The following is an 11,262-nucleotide window of genomic DNA, read 5'->3' as shown; positions in this document are numbered from 1 at the left end:
ATCTTGAATATTTGGATCTAAAGTGTTTGATTATGGTTGGAGCAAAACAGTGCAGAGCTGCGGCCCTCCAGGAATCGAGTTTGAGATCCTATTTTGGAACAGTGCTATAATATAGTGGTCATGATTGTTTTCAATCCAAAGTGCCCTTTGCGAACTGCTTTTGCTGCGTCCCAATTGGCATACTATCCTTTCTAAATAGTATTTAAAAATAGAATTAATATGTCCCAAATCATATGTTGAAAAGAGTATGCCAAAGGTACCCAGATGGTTTACTTTTTCCGGTAAAAATGTGAAGTGTAGAAGCGCCCAGACTCTAATCACTGATATTGCCCACAGTACATTGGACATCTAATGAATTCGATTAGAACTACAAACATGATGGACGTGCAAGACCAACTGTTAAGAGAGGCTTCGGTAAAGATGTTTGTATGACTGCTAATTAATATCTAGCCAACTAAAAATTTTATTGCGTTTTCCGTTTTATTTAATCTACAACAATACTGAACTTCTATAAAGACGTGTTTGGACATCAACATCTGAATGCAGAACTATCCAAAGACTTGAGGAGATTTCTCTGAATGAAACATGTGAATGGCAGATTAGCATGCTGCTGCTGCTTCACCAATAAGGTAGAAAAATATGACAGAAATGTGGATGATTGACAGGACTCATAACCAAGCAACATAACAATCTGTTAACGAGGAAGTAGAATGTCCCAAAGCTTGCATATTTTTTTTTTCTGTTACACACTTCTGTTTCCTTCACAAAATGAGAACATACTTTCAGGGTGTAGTATAAGTATGCAAATTGGGACGCAGCAAGGGTCATGTTCAGAACACAAGTGTGACTACCGTTCAAAAGCTTCAGATCATTTATGTTTTTTGTTTTTTGGACTAAAATATTGTGCTGGATTTCATGTGAACATTACTCACATGAGCCTTCATAAATCATTCTGTTTTTGTGCATTTTCTTAAGAACCAACAGTTGAGCTGCTCTAAATTTGTGAAAACTGACTTTGTTTTTCTTTTTCAGATTTTCCGATGAATAGAAGGATGTTAAAAATCTCCTTTCAGAATTCTAAAAGGAATAACTTTACTGCCACGTTTGTATGAATCGTAGCGGAATAAATGTATTGATTGGCTTTACATATTGAAAATTAGAAGTATTATGAAGGCTTTATCTGAGATCTCATAAGTCCAACCAAAAAGTACATTTGCCAACCTTGCTGCCATTCACAGCTGTAGTGGATTGGGGCATACTCTTAACATGTACCTTTTTTGCCTACTATATAAGGGAAGCTTGTGATTTCAGACACAGCCAGCATATTTGACTTTTCCATGATCTGCACTGATGTTTGTGGCATTCTAACAGAACATATCCATTACAGACCACAACATGAGTTGATTTTCTCTCTGGAGCTTTCAATCTATCAGAGTTATTCAGACTGACCCCGGAGCATCCAGCCCTGCAAGTGTTGTAATGCAAAATGTTGTGGTTACCGTTGCAAATTACTCTGTCCCAAAATCACTTGGGGCTGGCGAAATATTGAGATGAAATATTTTGATACTATTCATGTTATTAAAATATTTATTTTGAGGATACTTTGACTATTGTGTTTTATTGCCACCTAGTGGAGTGTGCATGCATATACTAGTTCTGCGCACACAGAAAAACTGCATCTACTAGTTCTAATTGTTGGTCACTAAAAGCAATCTATCCTAAACAAGAAGTCGCCTAAACACTTTCTAGCAAGACGTTACTCCAATGCTTCCTTAATAGCGAACACATCTGAGGGCTGTTTTGTCTGTATTCTAATCGTCGACTGCATTCTTGATCACCCGCACTGGGCAGTAGTCCCTCGTCTGCAGACTTGCTTTGATCCTCCCTCTTTTTATAATGTCTCCGTGTCCACCCTTACGTCTCATACTAGCCTGACATCACTCATATTAATGCCTCATTTCGATGGAATTCCATTCTTAAGACGGAACTTCTTAAGATTTAGGATTAAAATTCTGTTCTGCATTCAAGCATTTTTTGAATCGCTGCAGCTCTGGAATGATGTATTGTGGCTGTTGCCATGGTGGAGATTGTAAGAGGAGCTAGAATCAAATAGAACGAAAATGACAGTGCTGCCAATTTCCACATATTCGGAGCAGGAGGTAAACTTAAATATTTGAACAGCGGCCCTGTGCTTTTTGGAAGGTCTTGGCAGTGGTTATGTAAGGTTAGTGAAATCCGGGCCTGTCGGAAAGCCTTTATCTCAAAAGGGGACGAACGGGGCATACGAACACACATACACATTATGAAAACATGATGCGCTTGTGCAATCTTCTTAACACTCCTTCACAGTCAAGTACTTTATTCTTATTAATAACGCTTTTTTTTTCTTTAAAAAATCTTTTCAATATACAACACCATTTTAGACAAGACAATTCTGTTTACAACTAAATTCAGATCAGTTATGGGTCATTCAGAACCTAGACGAGCAGACAGTGAGAAAGGGAACGAGACGGACAGCGCTAAAAACGAGAAATGGAGCGACATAACAGGAGAAGAGTCAAAAAACTACAGTTATTCATACGATTTCCACAAGAAAAAAGAAATATGAAGTCAATTTCCCAACTTAAAAAAAAACAACCAAAGCATAAAAAAAACAAAAGAAAAAAAACATAAGACAGAAACTGAGGGGTTGACCAGCACACATTACACGTCCCATCGCTCGCTCATTCATGCAGAACAGTCCTGAGGGAAGGAAGGCACTCAGACCTTGCCTCCTCTCTTTAGTTTTTCTTTTTTTCTTAATCAATAAAAATAAAATGAACAAAAGATAGATACAGAGTTCATGGGCCCAGGGGGCGGAGCCGGGGCAGCCGTCACTCTGCACAGGGCGACGGGGTGAGGGTTGCCCACCCTCAGGTTCTCTGTTTAATGGCATTGCTCTCTCCATCTTTTCTCCACCTCCTCCTCCGCAGAGAGAGGGAGAAAGAGAACTGACATGGTTTATGTTTGTGGCCCTCCAAACGACTGAAGAGGGGGAGAAATAAAACGGACAGATGGAGAGAGGCGGGCAAGTGGGGAAAATGGGGTGTTTGGTGGCGTTCCTCAACCTTTTGATCCTGGCACACTTCCACAGAGACTGGGTCACCCGAACAGTCCCCACACACACTCGCACACACTCCGCACGCCACCGGGGCTTCCCTGCCAACAGATCACATAAAAACAGTTTAGAGTTTGAATGTTGAAGAATGGAGATTTTATTAAAAGGGCACCTATTTTACCCCATTTTCTAGGTTTAACCTCCTAGGCCCTAATGGCCACATACGTGGACAGCACATTTTAGCTCTTAAGTGGTTATTTAAAATACTTTGTATGTCTGTAAAAAATATAAAACATTCAGTGTCATCCTGCAACTGTTTTGCAGCAGTCCATTTTGGGTGGTGGGGGGTGTTTTTACTCTGATAGTCCATGTTAAATATGCATTAAAAAAAAAAGTCAGGAAAAGGTGTTTTATGTAAATTCAGACCACAAGTACACATAAATGGACATAAGTGTTTTCCTAAAGTACATCATATTAAAAGACGATACTTAGGTTTTTATTCTAATTAGGTTCCAATAAGCCCAAATAGCAAAGAGAAATAAAAAAGCATGTAAAAATACACCTTGGGCCTTAAGAGGTTAAGAGAAGACTTTTGTGCCTCCAGAATGTGTCTGTAAAGTTTCAGCTCAAAAAAAAGCCATCAGATTATTTATTAAACCTTTCAGAATATTGAGAGTTTTCTACACTAAACACAAATGTAGCCATTTTGTGGCTTGTGCCTTTAATGCTAATTCTCTATGCCCACTGTTGCTATGTGCCTGTCAGAGTGTGCCTTAATCTCTGCCTCGGCTGTTTCAGATAAACAGCACAGTGAAAGACATGAAAAAGCAGATCTTAAAGAATGTTTGTGAGAAATATTACAGTAAGAACTTTACAAATGATTATTTGGTGTATCTGTATCAATTCAAGCCTTTTCACATCGATGAGTCACACACAATGCCAACGCACGCAAACAGACACCCACAGCTCACACATTTAACTTTGCACTGCATTTGCAAGGCAAATGTGACTTGATACAGGTTAAGAGCCACTGTTGCAGGAAATCCATTATCAGGGCTCGAAATAGCGACCATTTTGGTCGCATATGCGCCCGAAATTTAAGCTATGCGACCTCATAATATATATTGGGAGCATTCGTGCGACTGAATATTTAGGTTGGAGTGCGACCTGTTTTTTTTCTTTTTCTTTTTTCTAAAAACGTGCTGAATAGCTCTTTCCTGCCGCTATATTGGTTCATATAAGCTGTCAATCACTCAAGACTTTCCGCTGTCAGATGACAGGGAGGGAGCTTTTGGATGGCTCTGCAGCGAGCACCACTTGTGATGAGCTTTTGTGACCGCGGGGAATGCAAACGGCTGAAGAGTGAAAAGTACACTGAATCTCGATGCGTTGCATGCGCTGCGTGTTCAGTCAACACAATTTCACGGCAATTCGTAACTTTTTCATACGTTTCCTCGTGAGATCAGGCTGCAACGGCGCAAATGTCCGCTAAAACACCATCGCCAAAGAAGCTTGCCTTTACTGAGTTTAAACTGATGCGGGTTATAACAAGGAACAGTATTGCGACGGTGGTTATTGGGAGAATCCTGCTCTGCCCCCCTTATATTGGGCCGGCTGACTCGCATGCTTTTCCACAAACACAGAAAAATGAAATTCAGCGCGTAACGAAGCTGAGCATTACAACAAGAACCGAAACCAAAACTTTTAAAAGTGAGACTTTTTCTCCTCTCTTTTGTCCGTTCTTTCTTGAGGTGTATATTATTTTTCCATTTAATTATTGATGACTGCTTTGCACCTTTCAGCATCGAATTGAATGATTTATTATAATATTTTGTTTGTTTTGTAGCAGAAATAGGCTAGTATTTATTAAATTGACATGCATATAAAAACAGCAGTACAAAATAAATATTTCTTACTGCAATGCTTCATTTGTGTTTGATGCAAACTAACAATTTATTTTCCATAGAGTAACAGCAGGACTTTATATAGCAGATAACTTACATTAAAGCACATTCAAGGCAGCATGATGATGAGAAATATAATTCATTGTTAGTATTATTGTCATCATCATCATCATTAATATTTTATAATTATTCAAAATTAATTTTGGAAATATTGCACAAATATTAAGTCATCACAGCATTAGTTAGATAATTGTTTCTGGGTTTTGTTAGTCCCAAATGATGCTGTTTTCAAATACAATAAATCCCTTAATATACAACTTGTCAATATCATTAATTTTTGGTGGGTGCTCCTAAATTTTTTCTGGTGCTCCTAAATGTTTCAGGTTGGGAGCACCAGTGCTACCAAGTAAGAAAGTTAATTTCGAGCCCTGATTATGTTAATGTACAAAATAAACATGATTTAACATCCACAAACTAGGATAGAAGCATCTTTTATAATGACACTGACACAAGGCTGTAGTTATAGACATTAAAAAAAAACAGCTGTAATTCATTACAAACATGCATTAACTTGTAAAACTCATTCGTGAACACATTGGATAATGATTGATGATCACAGCGAGCTGAGAAGATCTTGTAATCCCAGTTGCTTTGCGCACACGCTGTCTTGATATGATTATACATGATACTACGAAGACATGTTAACATGCAAGTGTCAACCAATTCAGTGGGCGGGGAAACACACCCATGTCAAATAGAGTGGAGGAACTATGACGTCACTTTGTATGCAAAACCCCGGAAGCGAGCTAGCATTTTAGCACTTCCGGTTCCCTCGTCCCAAAGTCAATGGGTTTTTTGAATGGGGTTTCAGTAAAATCGCTTAAATAAGGTCCGTGGCTAACACCAACTCAAGATACTTTCACGTTTTGTACTACGACATAAAACACAGTTACAACACACTTTTGGATTTTTAATTCAGCCATGCTTCTTTAAAAAGACGGTTGCTATCAAGTTGCTAAATGGGCCTACAGGCGGTGTCTGAGACATTATACGTCAACGAGCTGATCTGGTCTGGAGCGCAGCTCGCTTGTGTTGGGCATTTGGATTTATCTGTGATTTAGGTATTTTCATGAATAGTATTTTATAGTTTGTGTTTTTCTAATTAAGAATTCAGATTGTGTATAGATAATGCCTTCACATGTAAAGGCTGTCGAGACAGATTCATTTGTTGATCATTTATTTTAATTAAACTATATTATGAAGATACTGCTCACCAGTGCAGCCTGTCTCTCTCCTGCCTTCAATAATGCAAACGTGTGAATAAATGTGTAAAAATACAGACATATTAACTGTCATTTTACATGATCAAGTGAGGTCTCGTCTTTTTTTCTTCATCTGAACACATTTAACTGCAGTATTTACACTCCTAAAATCCTATAGGGATTTTCACGAGGGAACCAGTTTTATGCTAGCAGTCGATTAGCCTACAAAGTGACATCATAGTTCCTCCACTCTATTGATCCGCCTCAAAATGGGAGGGATTTGGATTCTATTTTAACATTGGAAATTCTTTCATGTTTTTATATCACCCCAATATGACATGGACACACTATACCTATACACAGGTCACAGCTTACAAAAGAGGATTTTCATATAGGTGCCCTTTAATACATGTTAAACAAAGCATTACCTGCTATCTGGATATATAGGTATAAGTGCGGGATGGCGATCGTCCTTCAGTCTGGCCATTGGTTGAGACGTTGAGGAAGTCCCAGATGAGGATAGTGTCATCATGGGAACTGCTGATGATCTGGAACTCGTCAAACTGGAGCCTGAACACTCGGCCTGAATGTTCCTGCACACAGACAGAGAGAATTATTGAAGCAATCCATCTATGACAAAAGCTGCTGGATCAACATCACACACACACAAACTGGGGATGAAAAAGACACACAGCAGGATATGGTGCAATACATTTGTGAATTTGTGATTCTGCAACAATGTTGACTTTGTCGATTCTACATAAAACAGTCTAAAACTGAAGTTTAACACATTTAGTTGAGGTCAAGGTAATTTAGGGCCAGTCTGTTTTTAGCTTTTAGTTTTATGCAGAGTGTTGCATATTTTTGCATTTGTATACTGTAAAGGGATTTAAGAAAATATTTTTTCAGGAAATTAAAGGTAGGCTGCAAGTTGTGAAGAGTCTTGAAACACCAAAACACATTTATTGAGATGTTGACAGTCATATGCATTGCTAAAAACATTATTAGGACTCATATATTGAGATAAAAAGTGAAAATTGTTTTTTTTTTTCTTGTTTAGAGCAAATTTGATTGTCCGCTTTGAAAGAAATTGAAGCATCATCACAGTTATAAGATCTTTGTGTAAATTCCAACATGGAGATTGGCTGTCTGTATCGGCCAGCACAAAGTGACATCGAGTTTTCAGCACATCTCTTCATTAATGAAGAGAAAGCAATCAGGGCGCTTTAAAGCTATGTCATGCATATTAATGAAGCAACAAAGACTATTTTTACCTGTTACAGAGTTCAGAGAGATGCCACGTTGTGTTGTCAACCATGATTCAAACAAGTAGTTCGTAGGTCGTCAGTGTTACATTTATAAATGTGCTGCAACAAATGTTATGTTTCCATTTCCCCGTGATGAGAGCACATCTCATGTGTGTGGGCCTTACGTTTGTGAAAAATATATATATTTTTTTTTTACCCGAAAGCTTTTCAAATCTGGAAATGGTGAAATTCGGATTTACCACTCATCTCCTTGTAAAAAAAGATGCGGTTCCAGTTTGTGTCGATTGTCCTGCCTTTACAAATTTGGTAGGTGTGTGAGCAATGTTCTTTGTTTATTCAGATGGCAAAGAGAGTTAGTATCATCAGAACTACTCTCAGGTTTTAAAGACATACCTTAGTCAAAATGATTCGTTACTATTTTACAGTAATATCACTACAATATTATGAACTGAAAATTCTCCACTTCCACACAGCTTTCAGATCTGATTTATACGTTGGTTACCGAATTACTGTCCATGTCCCATGCGTCTGTGTTCGCGTTGTCTGTGGGATATTCAGTTCAGGTGCACGTAATGAAACTCCTTTTCATGCATACCCTTCCGTCTTCTGCCACTTGACACTCCCACCTAAACAAAGCTGGACTCACCCACTTTGCTGACTTTTTTTCTAACTAGAGGTGTGAAAACTCCCTGCTGAGACAATGGGGTTTCATGGCCCTTTAATAAATTTGCTTATCTCCCATTTATGGAGAGGGAAAAATTATGAACTAATTTAACTATGAATGATCTTTCTTTAGTTAAGTTTAGTTTGTTATTTGACTGATCTTTACCAGAAACTAATAAACTCAATTCTACTGTTTACTTTGAAAGCCTTGTTACATTAAAACTTGTTTTTCCTCCTCATAACCCAAATAATTTGTCATTTTGCATGTCTGATTCTGGTACGGGAGATTTGATTTACAGAATCCATTACTATATTTTATTAGGATTCATTAAGAAATTAAGAAAAAGCATTTATTAAACAAATTTAGCAAATGTGTTTACAGAACGTGAAATGTATTTACTGTGCCTTTAGATCAGAATAATTTATCCTTGCTGAAAAAAGTATATAGGTCAAATATGATCAAAATAAAATTTACAAAAAGTGTTTATATAAAGAAAGAAAATTAAATCTATGTAAAGTGTTGGTCATTAAAAAATATATTATGAATTATTTTAGAACACAGTTGAATGTTTTACAGTACTTAGGTAAAAATGTGTCAGGTTACGATGGTTCGGAGACTCACCACTAGTGTGCGTAGACACAGAGTGCTGGCTGGAGCGCGTGGATCAAGTGCAGCTTGTAGGTCCCATACTTTAATTTTACTGTGCGTACACACACACAAAATATTAAAAGCCCATTAGACTCCACACACACACACACACAAAAAAATATGATCATCATAAATCCACAATACATTGGTTAAAATCCTCCCCTTTTCTCATTTATCCATTGTAAAGCAGCTCTAGAGGGGCATTTCACACATAATCTACAGATAATCTGTGATTCAATTGTGGGCTTTGTGGGATTAAAAGTGACTGCTCCCTTGGCTGTATGTGTATTGTGCACTACTCAAGTATCAGATTAATGACCAGCGCATTAAGAGCAGACAAATGCAGCTCTACAATTAAAGATGTGAGAATAAAAAGATTATTGACATTAAGGCCAGGAATAAGCCAGCCATAATCCAGACCAAAAAAAAAGAAAAAAAAACTGCTTAAATTTAATTCCACCAACTTTACTGCATTTCAGCAATAGCAATGCAAGGACTTTAAGAAATGATTTTGCTAATAAATGAACTTAAAAACACTCCTTTGTAGTTTTAAATGCTAAATTAAGATTAATCGGTTTCCAATAACCAAAGCTGCATATTTTGAATGCTTATTTTATTGATACTTTTTACAAGATGTTTCCCTCCCAGTCTTTTTGGTTGTCTGCAAACATTTGCAAAAATTGTTTTTCCACATTGTGCTATTCTTCGCTGCAATTTAATGCAATGCAAAAAAAGATGACAAGACTCCCTTCAACTTGGAACAAATCAGTCTCAGACATACCCGTCATACGCTCCACTCACGATCCGTTTGTTGTCAAAACGAATACAGCGAACAAGCTCCTCGTGCCCTTCCAAAACCCGCAAACATGCTCCGCACTCAATATCCCACAGCCTGGAGAAAGAGAGATTGACACAGATTAAGAGGGGAAAAAAATAAACCATAAGCATAACTAATACTGACCAAGTGAATTAGGGTCACATTTCACCAACAAGGAAAACTATTAGGTTATATTTTGAATTCGGAAAATGAACTCTTTGGCACAATATTTACATACCAATTGAGCTTAGCTCCACCAAATCAGTTTATTACATTAACTCAATAAAATGATTACATGATTAAATGATTATTAAAATGTAAAAAAGGTTATTAAATTAATAAATAAATCATAGAAAAATGAAAGAAAAAACTGATTCACTGATTACAAAATATTATTGACAACTAGGTTGTAAAAATGTACATAATTGTATTAAGAGTAAAATCTGATCTGGTTGTTGTCCCCCAGACTTTAATATGGTATCATTTGAGATGCTTTAAATAGAGAGTTCTACTAAATGAAAATGGTCAATTGGCACGCACAAACACATACACACACCTGATGGTGTTGTCTGAGGAGCCGCTGACCACAAGTCGGTCTCTGTACTGCAAGCAAGCAATTCCTCGCTTATGACCATTTAGTGTCCGAACAAACTCGCAGGTGCTTGTACTCCATACCTGAAAAACATTACACATCTGGATGAAAAACTGAATGCAACACTTTTAAAGCAGGTTTGACTTGAAACCATGAGCCATTTTTCACTGATGTAAGCCAGTTGCATATTCACTTCAGGAAGTTGTGTGACATGTGAAACCACCTCAAGACATTAACACACACACACACACACACACACACACACACACACACACACACACACACACACACACACACACACACACACACACACACACACACACACACACACACACACACACACACACACACACACACACACACACACACACACACACACACACACACACACACACACACACACACACACACACACACACACACACACGTTCAAAATGCCCATCTCATTATTTAAGGAATGTTTTGCGAGGGTGGGGGCAGCACAGTGACTTGGCACCCCTCCCAGTGATGGGTGGGCTGGACCAGGGGTGTCTGCTCCCGGAATCCCAAATCCAGCAGAGAAGAGCCAGCATCTGGAGAATATGAGCACAAACTGAAGCACTCTATTCTCCAGCAAACAGAAAACCTGTGACACTGTTGCCCTCTGCTGGACATTTCTAGATTGACATAAGCAGAAAACTAAATTTAACCCAGAAATAAGCAATATTAACAAAAAAATACATATATATATATATATATATGCAAAGGATTTTGGTGGATATCATTAAGATAATGAATGTTTTTTATGCTAGTGCATTTGCTGGAAGAAAACCTTGTTACTAAATTTACTGTAATAAAAATGCAACAAACAATTCAGGTTTACTTAAAGCAGAATTTCTCGATCCTGGTTCTCACGCCACCCTCGATCTACATATTTCGTATAATTCTCTCATTTACAATGCACCTGATTCAGAGAACAAGCTTTTTACATGTGCTCCATGCATGAACTGTGTTCTGACTGACAGGTCCTC

The 11,262-nt window shown here is 37.8% G+C and overlaps 1 protein-coding gene and 1 long non-coding RNA gene across 8 annotated transcripts in view; one reads left to right on the top strand and one right to left on the bottom strand.

The window, feature by feature from the left end:
• The window catches only part of LOC141376355 (uncharacterized), a 974,232-nt gene that overhangs the window by 575,758 nt on the left and 387,212 nt on the right, over positions 1 to 11,262 (top strand). The gene's annotated exons all lie outside the window — the stretch shown is intronic.
• fbxw11b (F-box and WD repeat domain containing 11b) overlaps positions 2,323 to 11,262 on the bottom strand; it is a 24,669-nt gene continuing 15,729 nt past the window's right edge. For 4 of the 5 annotated variants that reach the window (XM_073913739.1, XM_073913738.1, XM_073913740.1 and 1 more), the window contains exons 9-13: positions 10,217 to 10,335; positions 9,625 to 9,735; positions 8,817 to 8,895; positions 6,692 to 6,856; positions 2,333 to 3,198 (exon numbers count right to left, since the gene is read on the bottom strand). In XM_073913739.1, coding sequence (XP_073769840.1) covers positions 6,695 to 6,856; positions 8,817 to 8,895; positions 9,625 to 9,735; positions 10,217 to 10,335 — 471 coding nt within the window. In that variant the 3' untranslated portion in view covers positions 2,333 to 3,198; positions 6,692 to 6,694. 5 annotated transcript variants of the gene reach the window in all.

This window comes from Danio rerio, chromosome 10 (assembly GCF_049306965.1).
Source record: "Danio rerio strain Tuebingen ecotype United States chromosome 10, GRCz12tu, whole genome shotgun sequence".
Lineage (NCBI taxonomy): Eukaryota > Metazoa > Chordata > Actinopteri > Cypriniformes > Danionidae > Danio > Danio rerio.
This window is presented reverse-complemented; position numbering and strand designations above follow the sequence as displayed.